A 22,156-nucleotide genomic window follows, 5' to 3' on the forward strand; every position below is an offset into this window, starting at 1 on the left:
ACACCTGAGTGGGGAGGGGGCAGGGGAAAGAGTTTCCATTTCACTGGGCTGAGCTCAAGTTGTGGAGGCAGGGCAGGAAGACCAGGTTACTGACGTCAGGATCGGGATCCCAGCCCAGGTCCCCTCCATTGTCAACGGTGACACTCCTCACCCCCTGCCCAGGGCTGGGGGCAGTGAGTCTAACAGGGCCCACCATTATAGCCCATACTGGAGGTCGGTGAAGGGGCCAGGGTAGCCCTGGATTTCCTTGGCTTCCGAAAATGTTTTCTTGGTACAGGGAGCAAGTTAGACCCCAGTTCCAAATTTAATGAGTCCAATTGGTGGCATTTCAGGTGTTGATAACCCTAAAAGGGATATGGGCTTTGGTCCAAGTGCACTGGCAACTGATCAAATCTTCTAGAGAAGGCCCAGGCCCATTTCTAAGACCAACTTTTCATCGACCCCCCCCAAGTGAAAACCGGGGTGCCAAACTTACTACCTGAAGGTTATCCTAGTTCTCTGTGGGTGGAGGTCACCTGCCCAGCCTGAGCCCACAGAGCAGGTTCCCTGGAGCGCACACATCCCACCCCCGTGCCCCTCGTTAGGAAGGAACTTAATTATTATTTACTGCTGGTCATTTGGCAGCTCCTTGTCCAGCTGTCTCGGACTCCCAAGTTCCTGCAAGCCCGAGTCCTTCTAAGAGTCTGGAGCCAAGACAGGGAAGAAGGGGTGGAGGCCACACCACTGGGGCTTTATTTATAGAGCTTGGAGATCCACTGGCTCCAGAGCAGGCTCGGAATCACAGGCTCTAATAAAAGTCCTAGCTTCTCGGCTGAAACCACAGAACCTTGGCATCAGTGCGCCCGAGTTTCTTAGGTCACCTCTTCTAGCGCAGCGGGAGGAGACCCTGCATGCAGATTGTCAGAGGTGAGAAGACAGAAAGCCCCAGGAAGTTTGGTTGAGCCGTGACAGTGACCTGGACGCAGGAGTATGGTCTCCATGTCTCTGCCAGGCCCCGCCGAGGTGGAAATCCTGTGTCACCCGAGAGCAGCTACCAGGGCTATGGTGGTGTATGGGGCATCTGAACAGGTGGCTTCAAGTGCCCCCTGCTGGCCTGACTATGCAACTACAGTCATCCAGCTTTTGATATCTGATACTGAAATTTGCAGATGGTCAAACCTCTCTCATACCTGTGTGGGTGGGTGTGCGTTCAAGGGCAGGTGGTAGGCATGCAATGGGACACTCGTGTAGAGGGCAGAGGACATCTGTTGGTTTTCACCACCTACACCTTGTCTGAGGGAGGGTCTCTTGTTTACCACTGTGCCAGGCTGGCTGGCCCCTGAGCCTCTGAGGATTCTCATCTCTTCCTCCTGTTTCCCCATAAAAGGGCTCACCACCGTGTCCAGCTTTACGTGGGTTCTGGGGTATCTAAACTTAGGCTGCCACATTTATACAGCAAGCATTCCACCCACTGAGCCATCTCCTCAGTCAAGATTCTTATATAAAATGCACGGCGCTTCCACATAACATCCAATTCTCCTCTATCCTTGATACTGTCCCTAGATTACTTGTAACTCGTAACACAGCAGAAATGCTATGCAGGGGGCTGGAGATATGGCTTAGCAGTTAAGGCATTTGCCTGCAAAGGCAAAGGGCTCTGGTTCAATTCCTAGGACCCACGTAAGCCGGAGGCACAAGGTGGTGTATCATCTGGAGTTTATTTACAGTGGCTGAAGGCCTTGGCGTGCCCATTCTCTGTCTCTCTCTCTCCCTCAAAAAAAAAAAAAAGCTATGTATATTATCATATTTAGGGAATAATGACAAGGAAAAAAGTTTGTACACACTTGGGACAGATGCAACCATTTTACGTCTAACTAAAAAAACCTATCTATCATTGGTTGGATGTATAGATGAAAAACTAATAGAAACCAAAGGCCACTACTAAGGTTACAGGCTTAAAGTTTTTGGTTTTTGAGGTAGGGTCTCACTCTGGCCCAGGCTGACCTGGAATTCATTAGGTAGTCTCAGAGTGGCCTCAAATTCACGGCGATCTTCCTACCTCTACCTCCCGAGTGCTGGGATTTAAAGGCGTGCGCCACCATGCCCAGCCTCCAGCTGTTTTTATTTATTTGCGTATGTGTGTATGGGCACACCAGGGTCTCTTGCCATTGCAAATATACACCAGACACTTGTGCTACATTTTTTTTGGGGGGGCATCTGGCTTTGTGTGTGGGGCTGGGGAATTGAACCAGGGCTGGCAGACATTACGAGAAGCACTTTAACTGCTGAGCCATCTCCCCAGCCTCCAGGTTTAAATTTCAATGCTCCGCTAGGCAAGGCCCCAGCAGGCCAAGCCCCACAGTACCTGGCTTGTCCGGTGGCCCTGACTGTCCTAGATTCATGGGAGAGGCCTGGGCTTAGGGAACACTGGGGCTAGAAGGCCAGTCTAAGATTCAGTCCGGGGCCAGAGCAGGTGCTGAGTCAGGTCTGTCTGGGTCCGGGGACTCGCTCACCTCGGCCTGCACTGAGGTTCGGACCCCAGTCTAGGGCCTGGAACCCCACTGGCGCAGGGGTCTCAAGTCTCGGTCCTTGCCTTACGGACTTCCTCGCATAACCAGCACTCTGTTCAGTCTTCCCCCCTTGGACCCTACTGGTCCACCTGACTTGGTACTCAGGAAGGGAGAGGTGGGAGCCTCTTAGTCACCTTGGCGTGGGAGATCAGGAGATTGTCTGGGAGGAACTACCGCATGCAGTTGGGGCTGGTGAGAACGGCCCAGGTCACACTTGCAGTCTAATCACACCGGCAGGTCAAGGGCCACAGGGTGTATGGCCGTGGCCAAAGGGGCAGGTGGCTTCCTTAAGCATTTGTGGTTCAGCAGTTTCCCCAGCTGGGAAAGAGAAATCTAGGCAGAGTGGATACATGGATACATGTCTCTGGTGTTACACAGATACAGGTCAAGTCCTAGCTCTGACAGTGTGGCCTGAAGCAAGTGACTTCTGTGAGTACAGCCTCTCCAAGTCAGGAATGCCTTCTTTTTTGGGGGGGATAGGGTCTCACTCTGGCCCAGGCTGACCTGGAATTCACTATGTATTCTCAGGGTGGCCTTGAACTCAAAGGCGATCCTCATACCTCTGCCTCCCGAGTGCTGGGATTAAAGGCGTGTGGCATCACACCCCGCTAGGAACACCAGCTTCTTAGAGGCCACTGGGCTCTGGAGCAAAGGTCTTCTCCCCTTTAGTTCAGTATTGGTTTTGGTGACTCCCCACAGCCCCCCTCACCCCCACTTATTCTGAAGCCGGCTCGCTGGCTCTGTTCCCATTTCGGCTCTTCCATCCACCCGTGACCAGCATGGGATGCCTGGTCACTTGCCTTTGCCGGTCAGCTTTCCTCACTGGCCATAATTGAACCCAAAATAGCACTTCCCCTTGCCACTTCCTGCATCCAGCCTGTGGCTTAAGTCTGGGAGGACAGAGGGAGACTCGGGTGTTTGGCGCGTGCGCACAAGATGCCAAGAGCTCTTGAGGTCAGCTGGGTGCAGAGGGCCAGGCGCTTGCCTCGAGGCCGGGGCTGGGGCTTGCTTTCTAGCCCCTGGAGTCCCATCCTCTCTTCAGGCCCTGCTCAGGTTTAAGGCAGGGCCTTAGCTAGAGCTGCTGCTTCTTTAGCGTACTGAGGCCGGCTCGGGCCAGTTCATCTAGCCTTCTGCCTAACCCTGGTTCCCGCTCTCATGTCCTGACTTTTCTGACCACAGGAAACCTTCCTGCCTGGAGTTTCCTCCAGTGTCAATCCTGCCTTACTGTGCGACCCCCAAGTCAACTCTTACTGCTTTGTGCCTCATCTTCCTTATACGGCAGCCGGTCTAGCTAAATCCTATCCTGTCTCTAGCACAAGGGGTTCCCTTAAACAGATGGCTTTTGGCCTGACTTTCCTCTGTTCTGGGCAGGAACCTCTTCCCACAGCGACTCTAAGGCTCTGGCTGTTCAGTTCTCTCCATACACCACGTGTCGGCCACCTTTCCTTGACCTGAGCAAGACACGTGTAAGTCCATGTATGTCCCTTGGAAGGTAAGTGATCTTCAGCCTTTTTTTTTTTTTCTTCTTCACTCTAGCTCAGGCTGACCTGGAATTCACCATGTAATCTCAGGGTGGCTTCGAACTCACAGGAATCCTTCTACCTCTGCCTCCCAAGTGCTGGAATTACAGGTGTGCACCACCACGCCCGGCTTGAGACAAGTTCTTACTTCGTAGCCCAGGCTAGACTTGAACTCAAGATTCTCCTGCCTCAGCCTCCTTACATGCCAGGTACACACACTGATACACTGAGCTACGCTCAGCCCAGGCACTGAATTTTTCAGCCAGTCATCTGGGCCAGAGATGCTCATGTGTTCAGCAGAACTGAGGCGTCATCTGCCCTTGCCTGCGATGGTCATCTCTAGCCCTGCAGGCATACCATGGTGCGAGGGGCTTTGTCCCTGCAAGGAGTGGTCCCGTGTTATTGGCCCTTTGTATTCTTGTTGAATTTAAGGATGCACCTCTTGGACCTGAAGCAGCAAAACTTGGTTAGATCTGATCTCAAGACGCCTTAAACACATCAGTGCCTTGGCTCCTTGCCTGCAGTGTATCTGCTCGAGGTTCCCACACCTGGACCCAGATTGATTGATTTGGAAGCTACTGATTGATCCATTCGTGCAATGTCTGCACTGCTTGGTATTTGCACAGGTAATCTTTAAGGAGTTCTAACACGTAGCCCCCCCTTAGGAAACATTAGGTCACCACAACTTCGCTCTACTGATGACACTGAAGCCCAGACAGGGGCACACAGCAAGTCAGTGCCACCCCAACACTCCCCTGGGTTTCCAAAGCTTGCTTGCCTTCTGCCCAAGTGAGTCGAGTCGAGGTCAGGAAGCCCTCATCACCGGGGAGACAGCCCTGAAGCCATTGGCAGGGGGCCACTATGACCCATGGCCAACGGTAGCCATCATTTGGTGTTTCTATTTATTGACTCTTTCATCATCCAAGGAGAGTTAATACATAACTGTTTGGTAGCAGGAGAAACATCATCTAAGACCGCAATGACCCCTCCCCACCCCAAACAAAAACAAAACGAAACAGAAGAAATGAGCCCCATGTGAAACCAGGCCTCTGGAGTTGCAGTAAAACAAGGGGCTAAGGGATTGGGGCGGCGAGGGGGGGCTCCCTGCAGCCCAGGAGGCAAGAAGAGGCTGCCCTCAAGCGGGAGCCTTCCCAGTTAAAGAGGCCATGCTTAGCCCCAGGTTTTTTTTGGGGGGGAGGGGTCCTTCCTGAAGGGGCTGCCCCTGACAAGATGGGGGTGTTTAGAGAGGGAGTCAGTGGTCAGAGTGAGGGGGTTTCTAGGTCCATCCTCCCCAGGTGACCATGGTGCCAGTGCATGAGACATGGAGAGGCGGGGGCCGGGGCTGACTGGGAGGCGTCAGGCCCTTTTCTCTTACCTGAGAGAAAGCCCTGTCCCTGGCTCCACCGTCGTTCCCAAATTAAAGAAAAAAAATAAAATAAAATAAAACATTCAAGGCAACACCAATACTGGGGGAATGCCAAAGCCTGGGAAGCTCCCAGTGAGGAAGTCACTTCCTCCTAAGAGTCCTCCTGCCTGCAGGGCCCAGGGCACATGGGTCCTGCCTCTGGATCAGGGTAGGCAGCCTCGTCGGGGAGGGCTGGGGTTAACACTAAGGGGCAGTGTCTTAGTGCCCTGAACATGCAGAGTGAGTGTGTGTGTGACAGTGACAGAGAGAGAGAGAGACAGACAGACAGAGAGAAACATGAGGGGCATTGGTCCTTCCAGGAAGGCTTGGTTAGGGTCCCAGGGAAGCCCCTTGGGCAGGAACAAGCTTTCATCCTCCTTTTACTTCCTCTCATCATGCCCTGCCCCAAGTCGCTGCATAAATAAGTGCTCTGGGAAGTACTCATCTAAAAAGAAACATAAATACTGTACATGGGAAAGGATGCTGTCCCCTCAGCCTTCCTGCTGCTCCAGAAAAAAAAAAAAAAAAAAAAAAAAAAAACCCTCCACGTATTGCACATGGCCGCCCCAGCCCTGTGGGGTTCAGGCCCGGCAGCCCTGTGGGGTTCAGGCCTGGCTGTGTCTTTGGCAGAAGCTCCAGGGACAAAGGTCCCTGGCAGCCCGCACCTCCCACCCTGGTCCTGGCCAGGAGCAGCGGAGCGGCCGGCGGGTGGCAGAGGTTTGGTCTGGCTGGCTGGCAGGTGTTTCCACCAGGAATGCTTCCGCAAAGATGACACGGAGCCCGCGCATGCCCTTGCTTGGACGCTCGGGTCAAGTTCTTGCGTGGTCTTGCCCGGGACGAGGCGGGCAGGCTGGGGGCAGGTGGGCGGGCGAGTGCCGGGCCCTGGGCACGCTCACACCCTCCACAGGAGGAGGTGGTTTGTGCTGTCATCTCGGCCCACCGCCTCGCTGCTGCCGCCAGCCCCGCTGCTGAGTCGGAAGTCTTCATAACCATCACCGCCACTGACGACCAGCATCTTCGGCCTGGCCGAGGGGGGCCCCCGGTGCCGGGAGGAGTCCCTGTGCTCCAAGGATGGCAGTTTTTCAGGGCCTGGAGGGCAGAGGAGAGGATCCGTCAGCCCGAAAGCAGCAGGTTGGCTTCATGTCCTATGATCTTCCACAGCCCACAAAATAGCTCACATGCATTTCCTGTGGGGGAGCCCCACTTCCCGTTAGCCAGAACTTCTCATCTGAAAAGAAAGCCCCATTTTCCTGGCAGGCTGATTTGTCTCCCGCCTGCACTATCTAGTCAAGAATGAGGTAACTTCCAGGGCTGGAGAGACGGCTTAGTAGTTAAGGCACTTGCCTGCAAAGCCAAAGGACCTAGGTTCGATTCCTCGGGATCCACATAAGCCAGATGCACAAGGCGGTGCATTTGTCTGGAGTTCGTTTGCAGTGGCTGGAGGCCCTGGCGCACCCATTCTCTCTCTCTCTCTCTCTTAGATAAATACATAAAAAAATGAGGTAACTTCCTAAGATCACTTCCTATGTCTCCTGATTACTGCCTAAATAATCCTCTTTATTATAATTATAGTCCCATGCTGCAGAATGATGTTTTAGACAATGACACTGAAAAATTCTCATCACCTAGGGAATTTGTAGCTCTCTTGACAGAGCACAATACACTGCTCACCTATCTGTGGTGAGGCTAGCTTAAAAAAAGTCTATACCAGAATGCTCAGTACCGCAATGTCTCTATCACACCTTCCAAGGCTCAGGGTCCATTGTGGAAGAGGTGGCGGAAAGAATGTAAGAGCCAAAGGAAGGGAAGGACTCCTTACAACATGCTCCTCCAGACACAAAATGGCCTGGCTATCCATGACCTCACAGTGCCTGACACTACCTACACAAGACCATCAGAATAGGAGGAAAAGATCGTGACATCAAATTAAAAGAGATTGAGATGGGGAGAATGGAGTTTCAAAGGGGAAAGTGGGGGGAGGGATGGTATTACCATGGGATATTTTTTTTTTATAATCATGGAAGTTGTTAATAAAAAAAAAATTTTGAAAAGAAAAAAAAAAGAGTCTAGCTCATTCACTATGCACAGTACTTGATAACAATCCTGGTTTATGTATTTGCTCTTTTTTCTTTTGGGTGGCACTGGGGATTGAACTCAGAGCCTCACACAGGTGCACTTCCTATTTTTGGAAGGGGGATAGGGTTTCATGTAGCCCAGCCTAGCATGAAACTCGATACGTAGTTGAGGATGACCTTGAGCTTCTGATCCTCCTGCCACTCTCTCTCCTGAAGGCTGGGGTTGAACAGAAGGTCTTGTGCATGCTAGGCACACGCTACCAGCTTCACACATGTGTATTTTCTATGCTAAATGCTTATGAAAACCAGTGTTTTTGTTTTTTCGAGGTAGAGTTTCACTCTAGCCAAGGCTGACCTGGAATTCACAATGTAGTTTCAGGGTGGCTTTGAACTCGTGGAGATCCTCCTACCTCTGCCTCTCAAATGCTGGGATTAAAAGTGTGTGCCACCATACCCGACTAACCCAGTTTTTTTTTTTTTTTTTAAATACTAAACTCTTGGGGCTGGAGAGATGTCTTAGCAGTTAAGGCGTTTGCCTGCAAAGCCAAAGGATCCTGGTTCAATTCTCCAGGACCCAATGTAAACCAGATGCACAAGAGGGCACATGTGTCTGGAGTTCGTTTGCAGTGGCTGGAAGTGCTGGCACACCCATTCTCTCCCTCTCTGTCTGCCTCTTTCTCTCTCTCTCAAATAAATAAATAAAACATATTTTAATACTAAACTCTTTAGTTGTTCCAAAATGTATTCCTACTACTTACGTTAGAAAGAGTTTACTGTAAATAACAAGCCTTGTGGCAATGATAGCAGTCTCTTTTACCTCGTGTTTACTGCGGCTCAGCTTTTTTTTTTTCTTTTTGCAAGCAGACACACACACACACACACACACACACAGAGAGAGAGAGAGAGAGAGAGAGAGAGAGATAGAGAGAGAAAGCGAGCAAGAGAGAGAGAGAGAGAGAGAGAGAGAGAGAATGGGCATGTCAGGGCCTCTAGGTGCTGCAAACAAACTCCAGATCCAGATGCATGCGCCCTTTTGCGCATCTGGCTTTATGTGGATCCTGGGGAACTGAACTCAGGTCGTTAGGTTTTGCAGGCAAGCGCCTTAACCACCCAGCCATCTCTCCAGCCCTGCTGCCGCTCTTGATTAACATCATTTTCTCCTGTGCTTGATTTAATCTTGGGTTGTTTAATTCAGCATGGTCCTTGGAGCAATAGGCTACACCATGTACAGATGCTGTGTAACCTAGTTGTGAGGGCCAGATCCCCTGGGATCTGTAAGTGTACTCCAAGATGCTCACGTAACAATGAGATCCTGAAGATGCATCCAGCACATGTCCTCTTGTTAAGTAATGCACATGTATGTACGTGGTTCCCATATCTAGCAGCCCCTTCCTTGTTTCTAGATCCAGTCAACTCCTGGGGGCCTGACTGCTCCTTGGTTCCTATCGTCATGTCCTCTTGGGAACAGGGTTTCTTGCCCTGCCAAAGCAAGACTTTCCTCCCATCATGAGCTCTCTGTAACGTCCCTGGTGTCAACATGAGCTCGGGAATGCCCCTCATTTTCCCACGGTTTCACTTTCTCTCGGCTCATTTCCTGTCCAAGATGCCACTCTGAGGCTCTCTGTTCTGGGGCTGCTTCTATTTCCTGCTGTGCACATCACTTCCTGAGTCTACTTCCTACCCAATACCTCATTTCCGGTTGCTTTATTTCTTGTTGCAAATAAGAAATACATAAAACAGGATATATTTCCTACAAACACATCCTATTTGTGCCATATTAGACACTTCCCGTCTCCAATGAATGCCGCCCCCCCCCCCACAATCCTAGTAGATTTCATTTGGGTTTCTCTCTCTCCTCTCCCTGCTTTTGTTTTTCTTCTTTTTTTTTGAGGTAGGGTCTCTCTCTAGCCCAGACTGATCCGGAATTCCCTATGTCGTCTCAGGCTGGCCTCGAACTCTCGGCGATCCTCCCGCCTCTGCCTCCCGAGTGCTGGGATTAAAGGCGCGCGCCACCACGCCCGGCTGATTCCGGACTTTCTGCAGCCTATTTCCTACAATATGTGCCACTTTCAGCTGTTTCGCTTTTTCTCCCTCTTAACCCCCTCCCTCTGGCAGAGGCCCTGGTGAGGAGAGGACACACGGACTCTTACCTGTGTCCGGGAGAGGAGGTGGTGTCGGGCACAGCAGGTTGAAGCCATCAGGCAGCTGGACTGCGGCCAGGAAGCGGACGTGTCCGGTGTGGCCCTGGCCTAGGCCAGCTGGGCTGAGAGGTGCCCGCGGGCAGCTGACAGTACTGGGGGAGGTGGGCATGGTGAGCACGACCCCAGCGCTGGTTCCCACCCACAGCAGCTCCTCGCACACCAGCAGCGCGGTGATTCGCAGGCAGGCAGCCTTGTGCTGCCGGATGATGGCATCAGAGCCTGGAGGGGAAACACGGCCGTGCTGGCGCTGGCTTGGCCTCCTCCAGACGGGAGAGCGAGGCTCTGGGGAAGGCCAGTACCTGCCAGCATCCGGTGTACGGGAGGGGTGACGTCTACCTCCGCCAGCTGCTCAAAGGTGTCTGGATGGTAGAGACACACGTGGGCGCTCCCTTTTAATGTCACCCACACGCCCAGGCTGGAGTCCGCCATGCAAGCCACACTTCGGCTTGAATCCTGCCCCACGTAGAACGTGTGCTATGGGCAAGAGAACGGGTAGTGACGGGCAAGGCTGAGTTCTAAGCAGTGCCCGCCCCTCCCCCACCTCCCCAGGGCTCCCTTCTCAATCTCTCCAGGCCCCGGCCCAGACTGACACCCAAAGCAGCCATGGTCCTGGGGCCGAATCGACTGCGAAGCTTGCCTGCGCTGGTGCCCCACTTGACCCTGTGGGATTCAAAGAGGGGCACACTTTCCCTACGCAACGTGAGCGACTTAAGGGTCAGGGGACTTCAAAGCTTACGTGGGTTTAATTAAGACTAGCCACTGGCCTCTCCCTGGACTGATGGGGAAGGTCACACAACAGGCCAGTCAGAGCTGGGGCCTGATCTGAGGCTCTGGCCTCTGGCCCAGTCAATGACAATGACAGGGAACTCAAGAGAAGCTAGGCTCCGAGATGCCACCCAGGCTAGAAACCTTTCTGGTGTATGTTTAAATGAAGATAAGACTAAAGGATAGAGTCTAATTGTAAGGGATGACGATATCATGTACCCTTACACACTCCCCAAAGACCCTCAGAGATGGGGGGGGGGCAGAATCATGAAGAAGAAATTCCCAGGTACATGGACATTTACTGTTTTCCAAATCAACTGGAGAGAAAAAACAATGAGGATCAGAGAAGGACAATGACTGGCCTGGGAATACACGGCAGGGCAAGCCTAACTCCTCAAGTGGACGCTTCTCTGCCCCTCTGGTCTTGTCTTCCTCTCGCACGGACCCAGTTCACCCCAAGCGTCCCAGCCCACTACCTCCAGCTGCAGCGTGTCGGGGCTCAGGACAAGGACCCGGTTCTGGCAGCCACACCACAGCCGCCCACCCACGGACACCATCTTGGTGATGGGGCTCCCCTGAGCACCCAGTGTCACCGATTTGAAATTCTGAGGGTCCCAGAAATGGCCTGGAATGGAAGCGGGGTAAAGAAAACAGGAAACTCAGTGCAGTATTGAATTCAAGTCTCAGCTTGCCCTGAAAAGAGGTATTCATGCTCCCCATTGGTAAGCAAGGAGCCTCCCAAAGCCAGGTCTCCAAGCCTGTGGCCTAAGGGCCCCTTGCCTAGTAGAAAGCTCAGCTACCAACAAGGGATGGGGGCGGCGGGGGCAGACACAGGGGTCACACACCTGCTTCCCTCTGGTAGACCACAAGTTCTCCATTGGCCAGAGATACAAACACCTGGTCGTTCAGATACCTGGGAGGGAAAAGAAGAAATCAGGGCCTCCCGGAGGCTGAAGTGGGTTAACTGGGGTCAGGCCAAGGTAGAGTGGTTATGGCTCCCATGAGACCACGTCCTCTCACCCCTTCCTCTCCAGGCCATGGGAGCCTGAGGCTGAGCGGAGGCAGTGACAGGACCAAGTTCACAGTGTGAAAGAGACAGAGCTGGGGATGGGGGTGGGGTGGAGGTGCAGATGAATAGCAGCCTCCTTCATGGGTGGCCAGGAAGGGTCTGGGCAGGCAGGGCGCCCTGGGGCCTTACAGGATGCAGGTAACAGAGGCTGCGTGCTGGAGTTTCATGCTGTTCCTGCGGTCACGGATGCTGTCGGAGGACTGGTACACGTGAACACTGTGGATGGGGTGGGGGGGACCTGTGACAAGTGCTCAGGCCCACCAGCCCCCAGGAGTCTTTTTTCTAGTTCTCCGCCTCCATCCCTACCTCCCTTAGGCCAGACAGGCGCAGCGCAAGGTACTAGAACCCCCAGACTTCTGTGGGTTTCAGACCCTCTGGCTGGGCATCCCTGGCTGGCAGGCCCAGAGGCCTGACCCAAAGCTCCCCCACCCCCGTCTTCTGGGGTCAGGATCCATGATTTCCACAGCCCGGCCCCTACCAGCCGTCCTCGGTGCCCAGCCACACGGAGCTCTGGTACGCCTCGGGGTCCACGCTGAGCAGGTCCTCGAGGCTGCCACGCGTGAAGGAGCCGCGGCTGGAGCGGCGCAGGGCTCTCCCGTCCATGGGGCTGGCGCCGCAGGGACCACCGGGCCCGAAGGAGCCAGACCGCGGCAAGAAGCCGGGCTCCTGCTCCTCCTCGGAGCTGGTCGTCTCCGCTGTGGCTTCCTTGGAGCTTGGGGTCTCTTCATCTGAGAGGGACACAGGTCTCTGTCTCCATTCCCCTCACCCAGGCCAGGCCCCCTGACATCTTTTTAGGTCTGGGGGTTCCTTGCTTGGCCTCCACCTTTCCCAGTTGTTCCTCCTTCGTCCCCCCCTCCCTCTGTGTCTGTGGCTCACATGTTATTTCCAGTTCACTTTCAGCCCAGCTACAGGCTCCTGGTCCTAAACTGGCCATCTCAGATCCAGCCACACTTGGGTAACAAGACTAAACCACTCCACCTAGAATCCACCTTCCCTAACGGGGTACTCCAGGGTCTTCAGAGCTGCCTGTGTGCCCCAACTGACCCCTGAATCCTCAGTGTCACAGGACCTGCCCACCTTGTTGGTCCCAGAGATTCCATTCTAGCCTTTGCCTCCGTGCCCCTCCATGCCCTGGCCTGGCCCGTCCCAAACCTCGCCGCCTTCCCACACTCACTCCCAAAGCTGGAGGAGATGGTGGACTGGCTGGCCTGGCTCTGAAGAGTCCCTGAGGGGCTCGGTGACGATTCATCATCAGAGTCGCTGTCAAAAGGTACCAACTCAGGTCGAGGGTCGCCCTCTGTCGGGCACGGCGCCACCTCCAGGCCAGTGCCCGAGATGGAAATGTGTAGGCACGGTTGGGGCCCTGGTTCGGCCAGCGTCGCTGTTTCTTCATCTGCCACGGCCTCCACATCTAGCTCTGGCCCAGCAGACTCCTGGGCACTCTCGGGAGGACTCCTCAGGGACTCTGGCTGCTCTCTACAGACAAAGGAGACGGCTTAGCGGTTAAGCGCTTGCCTGTGAAGCCTAATGACCCCGGTTTGAGGCTCGATTCCCCAGGACCCACGTTAGCCAGATGCACAAGGGGGCGCACGCGTCTGGAGTTCGTTTGCAGTGGCTGGAAGCCCTGGCGCGCCCATTCTCTCTCTCTCTCTGTCACTCTCAAATAAATAAATAAAAACGAACAATAAATTTTTTTAAAAAGTCCCAAGAGTAGCTCACAGGTGCCCATGATGGCACGCTGACAGACCAGGCTGTGCCTGTGGACAAGCCTGCACTCCGGTCCCGCCCACGTAGCTGCCCCCACTCACCATCACTGACCTGGCCCTCGTGTCCCCTGCTCGTCTCTCAGGCCCCTCCCAGCATCCCCCCGCCACCACCTGGGGCCTCACCGGTGGCAGTGTTGCTGCAGGCCCGGCACAGCTCCAATGCAGAGGATCCGGGCAGAGCAGACGGCGATGCAAGCCTCCACGTCGGGCTCGGCCCGCAGGCTCAGCAGGCACACCTGGCCCACGTAGCCGTCGCTGTTGCACACCCACACCTCCGGGGTGGGCTCCGGGCAGCTGCTGAGGGTGGGGGCTGCGCACGAAAACTGCAGGAGGTGCCGGGGGGGGGGGGGCGGGGACGGGACAGGGGAAGGCAAGCGTTAGAACCGTGTCGGGTGGCTCTGCCGGGGTGACCCAAGTAAAACGGAGGCTGGCGGCCTGCACGCGTCCCTCCATGCATTAAATGCAATCATGCACCTAAACCTGCACGTGCACATGCATACACCCCGTATGTGACCACAGATACGGGCATGTGCTCTAGCAGCGTTAGCCTCTGTACCTGGGTGCGCAGATTCGTACAAGTGTGCAAATCAGGCTTAGCATCAGTTCGTATGCAAAGATATGCACGCCACGTGGCCATACACACGGGATACACGTGTGGTAAGTACATGTATGTACAGAGGGCTGTCTGCATAGGCACAGGCAGCAGTTGCAATGTGCAAAACAGATACATTATGCTGTACACAAAACAAAATTTCAGCACTGGAGAGTGTGAGGTGTTTGCTGCAGAGCCAAAGGATCCCAGTTCCATTCTCCAGGACCCATGTAAGCCACATAGACGCACAAGGCGGGCGCATGTGCCTGGAGTTCTTCTGCAGTGGCCGGAGGCCCTGGCGTGCCCATTCTCTCCCTCTCTCTGCCTCTTTCTCTTTCTCAAATAAATAAAATATTAAAAAAAATTCAAAGTTGTGGCTTTGGATACACGCATCCACATGTCCCACATGCGTGTGTGCATACACACACACACACACACACACACACACACACACACACACACGCACCTGCATGCCGCTGCGGGTTTTCATGATGGGAATGGCCTTCAGGAACTCAGGGTCTAGACAGCTTTTGCTGGATGCTGTAGTGAGAGAACGGAGCAGAGAAACAGACTCTGCTTAGCACCTATCTTACTCAGGTTCTAACTCCCAACCCAGCTCGTTGCCTCCTCTGACCCGAAGAGTTACTCTTGGGTAGACCTGATCCCAGTTGTTCTAGAAGTGGGTTACACTGCTTGTCCCCATCCTCACGTTCCCAATCTGCACAGTGAGTGTTAGCCTCAGATCCAATCAGTATCTTTCTCTGGCCCAGCCAGACTGGGGAGTGAGTGGCGGGGAGCAGGAACAAGAAGGTCTTGGTCATTCAGGCCCAAGATGGAGTCCCTGCCCTACGCTGATTCTGTCCTCCCTGCCAAGATGGGCCTAGGGGAGGCCAGATCTCGTACTCAGTCCGGGGTTTCACTGCGGAAGTCTGTCTACCCTTCCCACCAGCTGCTGAAGGACAGGGCACTACAGTTCTGGGAGGCGTGGCTTCTGCAGTCAGAACTGCCCAGACGTGGTGACAAGGGAGCGCCAGCATGAGCCCCCAGCTCACCCAGCTTCCTCTTGGCTTCATCGAAGGCCTGCTCGAAGCCTAGGCGGGCATCAGGATGGGGAAACTCGAAGATGAAGGAGTCGGTGCCCTCGGGCCGGGTGGCACACAGCTCCAGCTTGGTGGGCGGGAAGGAAAGAGAGTAGCATAGTGCCTGCTTCTCGGACAGGTCCCGGTGCATGGCAGCCGAGAGGTCCCGCAGTGCGTCATCCAGACTCTGTAGGGAACAGGGCCCAGGACTCAGGCCCCGCGTCTCGCCATGGCAGGCAGCTGCCTTTGGGAACGTGTGTGGGGGACCTGCCTCTCCCCTCAGACAGTGGCAGACCGCCTCTTGCAGCCACTGATGGGGATGGGTCTCTTTCTCTCCCCGTTAAGATGGGATGCAGCCATGTCTCCTCCCTCAGACCTGAGACATGTGACTTCCCTCAAATGAGGACAAGACTATAATCCCCCCACACACACACCTCAGATTAAGTGTCAGGGCCAACTGCTTCCTCAGACAAATGCCAAGGCTATGTCTCTCCTTCAGACAGGGTCAGGGAAGTCCCAGCCCAACCTCCCTAGCCTCAGACCGAGGGCGCAGACCTGGTGTGGGAAGCCAAGGCTCTCAGAGAGTTTGCTCATTTGGCCCAGGGTGGCCAGGTCCTCGTCTAGGCGGCTGATGGCTTTCTGGATGTTCTCCCGATTGGTGGCTTGGGATGCCCCTGAGGAAGACAGAGGAAGGCCATGCCCAGATAGAGGAGGTCAAATTTGGACAGACACTTCCTCCGCCGCAGAGCCTGCAGCTGGATGGGGGACTGACCTGTCAAACAGGGAGCTTTCAGACCCGAGGTCTCAGGAGTAAAGTTGACAGGTAGCTCCCAGAGGAACCCCAGGCTTGGGAGGAGGGGAGCTACGTGGTTCAGGCTGCCGGGCCCATGGAGAACTTTCCCGAAAGAAGCCTCTTAGGATATGCCAACTCGGGCAGACACTAGATTGCAGTGGTGCAGTCTCCACAGAGGCCTTGCCAAACAGGCAGAGCCCTGGCAATTCAATCTGCTGACCGAGGTACTCGCCTCCCCGAGAGGACAATGAGCTGGTGCCCTGACTTCCTGGTCTTCTCCCACAGCTGACCATGGCCAAGGGGCTGGTCATACAGGCAGTTTGGCACTCCCACCTCACTGCCTGGCTGGGGGGGGGGGGGATGGTGGTGTATGTCCACACTGGAATACAGAGGCCCAGATGTGGGAATGTCCCTACGCCTCCAGTCTGAACATCAAGGCTTGGGGAGTCAAAGAACAGGAAGCTTTCTTTGCTCCTGTTTAAACGACAGGGTTTCCTGTCTTCTCTGTTCCTGTTTATCCAGCATGGCAGTGGTGGACATAACATGCGGAGGGAGATGGGCCACAGGCTGAAGAAGGGTGAGAAAGGAGACAAGGCTGGAGTCGTGACACAAGCACACGAAGTGTGGGATGGCTCTGCGACCAGGGACCCCGCAGGGGCAAAGATGGCCTGTCATGGGGGGGGGGGATACAGAACTAGGGCACAGAGGCTGCGGTGCTGTCTACAAAGAGGACTGTGCTGAGTAGACAGCAGCGGTGTGTACTCAGCAAGTCCAGGCTTATCACAGCTCTGCCATGGTCCGAATGTCTGTCTCTCTCCAAAGTTCAGACGTTGAAATCTAATCCCAGTGTTGGGGTGAGAAGGTTTAGGGCAAGGTCACGGGGCTGGTGCCCTCATGGATGGGATTAGTGCCTTGATGAAGAGGCCCGGGACTTGTTTGACCTTTTACGCCAAGTAAGAACACACAGAATAAACCCCCTCCTCTCCAAACACCAGATCTGCTGGGACATCCTGTGAGCAGTAACTTCTTGCTTATTATAAATTACCTGGTCTGTGATATGTTTTGTTCTAGCCGTCCAGACCAAGACAATCTCCTACTCTTTCTTTTTTGAAAATTTTTTTTATTTATTTATTTGTTTTTAATATTTTCATTTGACAGAGAAAGAGGGAGAGAGAGAGAATGGGCGCACCAGGGCCTCCAGTGCCCCCTTGTGCATCTGGCTAATGTGGGTCCTGGGGAATCGAACCTGGATCCTTTGGCTTTGCAGGCAAATGCCTTAACCACTAAGCCATCTCTCCAGCCCTCATTTTTTTTTTTTAATTTTAGAGAGAGAGAAAGAGAGAGAGACAATTGATATACCAGGTCCTCAGCCACTGAAATCAAACTCCAGACACCTGTGCCACCTAGTGGGCATGCGTGACCTGTGCTTTCTTCACCTTTGTGTGTCTGGCTTACATGGGATCTGGAGAGTGAAACATGGGTCCTTGGGCTTCACATCTGGCTAATGTGGGTCCTGGGGGATCAAACCTGGGTCCTTTGGCTTTGCAAGCAAACGCCTTAACCGCTAAGCCATCTCTACAGCCCTCTCCTACTCTTTCTGAGAGAAACTGTTCCAAACCTCCACCGTGGGGCACCCATGTTTTCTTCCATAAAATCCTGCTCTGCTGTTGGCCATTGCTGAATGGACGATGAGTGAGCAATATTCTATCAGCTGGCCTGTTCACTAGTGAGAACAGAGGAGGCAGACTTAGTTGTTACCACCAGCCGCCTGTATTTCTACATGAAGCCCTGTGGGGCTGCCTGGTTCACCTTGGGTCACCTCATTAGTGGGATTTAAGAACACTGCAAGTGGTGAGAAAGGGCCTACCTCTGGCCTGGGGGAGAGGGTGACGACAGGGGAAGAGATCCTTGAGGCTGCCTCAGCCCCAAGCCAAACAGAACTTTCCAGTGAACCCTTCACTTGGAGGTCTGCTCTTGAGTACACACCTACAGTGGACTATAAGGGTGCCACCAAGATGGCCCTGAAGCCCCGTCTGGCAGCCCGAGTCCCACCCCATGGGGGCCAACCACGTTCTCCTGTACAAGATGCCAGTCCTCCCCTCCAAGATGGAAAGCGAGGCCCAAAAGTAGAAAAGCTGATGATGGGCAGCCAGCCAGATTGGAACTGACCACAGCTCTAAACCTCCAGGAGGCATCTCAGCAGACCAAATAGCAGGCTCCCAGGAGAAGCTTAAGCAAGCCCCACCTTTGAGGATGTCTGTGTCCTCCAGCGGAAGCTTCCACAGCATCTTGTATTTGCTGGCTGTGTCGATAACGCTGGCTGCTGTGTACCTGTGGGCAGCCAATAGGGTGCTCTGGCCAGGGCAGCGGGGGCGGAGCCCTGAGCAGCTCCATGGCTTTCCTGCCTGTGTCATCCAGCCCCACCCTGGCCACTCACAGGCTCATGGAGCTGCGTCTCAAGGAGCCTGACTTCCGCTTCAGGGTGGTGCACACTATGAGGTCCGTGAACAGGAAGAGGGATCGGTCCTTCTTACCACCGACTGCCTTCTGTGGAGCCCAAGGTGGGATTCAGGCTGGGTGTATAGTTCAGAGGTCCAACCAGCTGCCCACAGTGCCCACAGGGACAGTGAGGCCAGGGAGGGGTGAGGGGCTCAGGACTTGGCCAGAGCTCCCATTAGAAGGGAAAAGAACAGACCCATGGGTAGCAGGTAGCAGAAGAATGAACTAAGGAAGAGGTGGGAAAGAAGTGGGGGTACAGCAGCCAATGGGATAGTCTTACCACTTCAATGACCATCTCCTGCCTCAGGAATCGCCGCAGAGGGGCCTGGAGCTGTGCAGCAGGAAGGACACAGTGTCTTAAAGACTAGTTATTAATCCCTTAAACCTTCCACACATCCCAGTGACCTGTCAGCCAATGCCATGAGCCAGGTCTGTGGGAGCAACATCCTGTCTTCTCCCTCCGTGCTGTGTGCCAGGCCAGGGGACACCCAGTCAGACAGACGGGGCGGAGGGCACGGACGGGTGGGGCGGTGTGGTCACAGAGGCAAGCACACCACAGACCCCGGCGTAGACGTGGACAGGCCGTGGTTCCAAGCGACAGATGTAGACGTGGGGGCCAGGGCAGAGATGTGGGCTGGGAAGGGCGGGGCACCTACGTCCTCCATGCCCTCAATGTGGGCCTCGATCTCCTGAAGCACCCGGGCATGCCGCTCGGCCTCCTCTGCGCTCCGAACCCCCTTGTTGATGCGCTCGGCCACCTGCTTGATGTTCCTCTGGGCGTCCAGCAGGAGTGGGTGGTCTGGGTGGTCTTCGGGAGTGTGCTTCAGGAGGTCCTGGGGGGGGGGGTGCGGGGAGAAGGGATCTGCTTAGCTGCCCCTGGGGGGGTGCCCAGGCTGATTGCTGGAGCAAGAGAAACTGTGGGTAGGCACCAAGGAGGACTTTCTTTCCTCTCTGATCTGAAGTCCTCAACTCCAGGCTCCACGAGGCATCTCCCTGTGCCTGCGGCCGGGCCCTCCTCCTCCCCGTCTGGTGCCCATGCCCACCTTCACCAGAAGCTCGTAGCGTGGAATCCTCTGCACGGGCTTGATCATGAGGTCGGACAGCGCCTGCTTCTCCTTGTTCTCACGCATACTTTGCTGAAACCCAAAGCAGGGTGAATGGGACGGGCTCCTAAGCAAGTCCCTCTGGCTCCGTCCAACGGCAGAGGCTGATCCCGTGGCCAGGGCCACACTGCTCCAGTAGGGAGCTCCCCAGACTGGTCTAAGGTAAGGCCCATGACCGCCCTTGCCTCGATCAACGTACCTCCAGGAACTTGAGAAAGGCCGGCCTTGCCTCTTTAGCCACACGCACAGCATCTTTTGCATTGAGGAAGTTATCAATGTAGGCAGAATAGATGTTGACGAGGATGTCTTTGGAGAACTGTGGGTGAGAGAAGGCAGGTTGGGGATGCTCCGGCGTCCCTCACGTACATCATCCTGTTCTAGGTTCTGTCAATTCATGAGTCAACTAGAAACGATACAGTCTCCAGGGGATCCGGCCGGGGCTTGCAGGATGAGTGACTGTGTGATCAGGTGTGTGCAGACCAGTGGACATACATACACAGGTATATCTTATGAGTGTATGTTGTTTTTTTTTTCCCCCAAGGCAGAGTCTCAATCTAGCTCAGGCTGACCTGGAATGCTCAGGGTAGCCTTGAAATCATAGTGGTCCTCCTACCTCTGCCTCCCGAGTGCTGGGATTAAAGGCATGAGCCACCACACCTGGCTTAGGAGTGATGTTTTGAGTGCCTGGGTATATTCTGTGGCCCATATCTGATCCTCTCATTTCCACCATGGAATTTCTGTCCTTGGGTCTCCACCACCACCAAATCAGCCAGGGAGGTTTCCCTCCTTGATGGTTGGAGTGAACAGACTCATTTTGCCCACCAGAAACAGCCTTCTCAAGTTCAGTCACACCCACACACCCTTGGGACTGAGCTGCAGCCTGCTCCTCTGGGAAGCACTTCTGCCTGACACCCTCTGCCCAGTGTTTACCCCTGGACTCTCCCAGGACCAGCCCTCCCTCTCCAAAGACAGAAGGGTTCCTCTCCAGCCACAGTAAAGCTTGGCTCAGGGCAAGGTACATGCTGGGGGCTGACACCTGCTGGCGAACTGAAGACAGAGACGCTGGGCCAGGCAGGGACTTCGGCTGTGAGCCAGGACACCTGGCTTCTTATTTCAGCTGCACCCCAGATAGGCTAAGTAAGGTGCAAGCCACACAGTCCCTGCCCGTCTAAAGTGCTCACTATTCTCACCTCTGGACAGAACGAGGCAAAGCCCGAAGCAGTTGAGGGCAACGCCGTTCTACTGAGACAAAGACCAGAGCTTTCCGTCAGCCCATGGTCAGCATCCAGGTCCAGACAGGGAGCTGAGCTTAGTGACACTGAGGATGACAATGGATGGGGACGGCAGCACTTAATCCCAACCGGGGTCATGGCATACTGATCCGGTGGCATAAGCTTCCACGCAGCAGGGAAAGTCTAAGACCTTGTTAGGTTTAAAACCCCATCCCACATCGCAAAGAGCACATTAAAACGTGCTCATATGGCCTGGCGTGGTGGCGCACGCCTTTTAATCCCAGCACTTGAGAGGCAAGAGGGAGGAGGACTGCTGTGAGTTCAAGGCCACCCTGAGACACTACAGAGTGAATTCCAGGTCAGTCTAGGCTAGAGTGAGACCCTACCTCAAAAAAAATGCTCACAGCCATCTATCATCCTGGCACTCAGGAGGCAAAGACAAGAAGATCACTCCAAGTTCAAGGCCAAGCAGAACTACAGATGAGACTGTCTCAAGGAAAGGAAAAAGAGAGGAGAGAAAAGAAACCACACTTACATCCCAAAGTAGGTAGATTATATATATATATATATATATATATTTTTTTTTTTTTTCCTTGCTGAGTTTTGAAGGATTTTTATGTTACTTTTGAGATTATGTGGCTCTGAGTAACCATTTGAGTTTGGCTATGATTTATCAATCAGTCATGATCCTGCATTCTTGGGAATTATGGCAAAATAAAAATGCAGCTTAAATGTGTTTTCAAGTATGATTTCATTTTTATAATTGAATACTAAAGTTCAAAAGGGAAGAAAATGGCATGTTGTGTTTCGCAGACACTTAATGAAATGTTTTATTAAGCTTTGCTTTGTTGGAATTCTGAGCCACCACTGAAAAACCTTGAAGAAAAGCTCACAGGATACAGGGCCTGTGATAAGGGGTGTTACGTGGCACAGGATGGAACCAGATCTCCACCAGTCCTGGCCTGTAACTCTCGCCGAGTGACTTATCAGTCAGTGCCTCAGCCATTGACTTTGAAGTCAGGGTAGTAACGGCCTCTTCCTTCCAGGACCATCGCTACACACAGTGCTTAGAATAATGCCCATGTGTGGTAAGCACCGGAGGGTAGGCGCTCCGATTACGAAAATACCCATTGGAGAAAAGAGCCAGGCAGGATGAGGCCAGTATCAAGTCACGGGTCGAGGTCAGGCCATGGCTGACGAGGGGGTTAAGTACCAGCACGCATGTGAGGTTTGGGTCAGGGTGAGGGCGGAGGTCTGTTCAGTGCCAGCCACCGGGACCAGGTCCGGGACGGAGGTATTCACGTACCCCGAATACTCACCGACTGGACGAGCAGGGCGCCCACCTTCTGCTGGGCGTGCCACGTCTGCACGCAGTGCCGCACCTGCTCCAGGAACTGCTCGTGGTGCTCCAGCAGCTCGGGAATCTGGTCGAAGATCTCGTCCACCAGCGCTGGGTCGCACAGCAAGGAGTTCTCTGGCTGCTTCAGCGGCTGCATGTAGCCCTGGTG

The 22,156-nt window shown here is 54.2% G+C and overlaps 1 protein-coding gene across 1 annotated transcript in view; it reads right to left on the reverse strand.

Moving 5' to 3' along the window:
• Nucleotides 1-4,957: 4,957 nt before the first annotated feature.
• Arhgef17 (Rho guanine nucleotide exchange factor 17) overlaps nucleotides 4,958-22,156 on the reverse strand; it is a 69,873-nt gene continuing 52,674 nt past the window's right edge. The window contains exons 3-21 of the mRNA XM_004656289.2: nucleotides 21,968-22,150; nucleotides 19,616-19,732; nucleotides 19,357-19,449; nucleotides 18,970-19,146; nucleotides 18,594-18,644; nucleotides 18,252-18,361; nucleotides 18,060-18,145; nucleotides 15,577-15,695; nucleotides 14,995-15,208; nucleotides 14,409-14,482; nucleotides 13,474-13,673; nucleotides 12,759-13,060; nucleotides 12,063-12,312; nucleotides 11,714-11,800; nucleotides 11,361-11,428; nucleotides 10,992-11,140; nucleotides 10,050-10,224; nucleotides 9,700-9,969; nucleotides 4,958-6,563 (exon numbers count right to left, since the gene is read on the reverse strand). Of these exons, the coding sequence (XP_004656346.2) occupies nucleotides 6,367-6,563; nucleotides 9,700-9,969; nucleotides 10,050-10,224; nucleotides 10,992-11,140; nucleotides 11,361-11,428; nucleotides 11,714-11,800; nucleotides 12,063-12,312; nucleotides 12,759-13,060; nucleotides 13,474-13,673; nucleotides 14,409-14,482; nucleotides 14,995-15,208; nucleotides 15,577-15,695; nucleotides 18,060-18,145; nucleotides 18,252-18,361; nucleotides 18,594-18,644; nucleotides 18,970-19,146; nucleotides 19,357-19,449; nucleotides 19,616-19,732; nucleotides 21,968-22,150 (2,922 nt within the window). The 3' untranslated portion in view covers nucleotides 4,958-6,366. The remainder of the gene's footprint in view (nucleotides 6,564-9,699; nucleotides 9,970-10,049; nucleotides 10,225-10,991; nucleotides 11,141-11,360; nucleotides 11,429-11,713; nucleotides 11,801-12,062; nucleotides 12,313-12,758; nucleotides 13,061-13,473; nucleotides 13,674-14,408; nucleotides 14,483-14,994; nucleotides 15,209-15,576; nucleotides 15,696-18,059; nucleotides 18,146-18,251; nucleotides 18,362-18,593; nucleotides 18,645-18,969; nucleotides 19,147-19,356; nucleotides 19,450-19,615; nucleotides 19,733-21,967; nucleotides 22,151-22,156) is intronic.

The sequence above is a fragment of the Jaculus jaculus genome, chromosome 3 (assembly GCF_020740685.1).
Source record: "Jaculus jaculus isolate mJacJac1 chromosome 3, mJacJac1.mat.Y.cur, whole genome shotgun sequence".
NCBI classification, from domain to species: Eukaryota; Metazoa; Chordata; class Mammalia; order Rodentia; family Dipodidae; genus Jaculus; species Jaculus jaculus.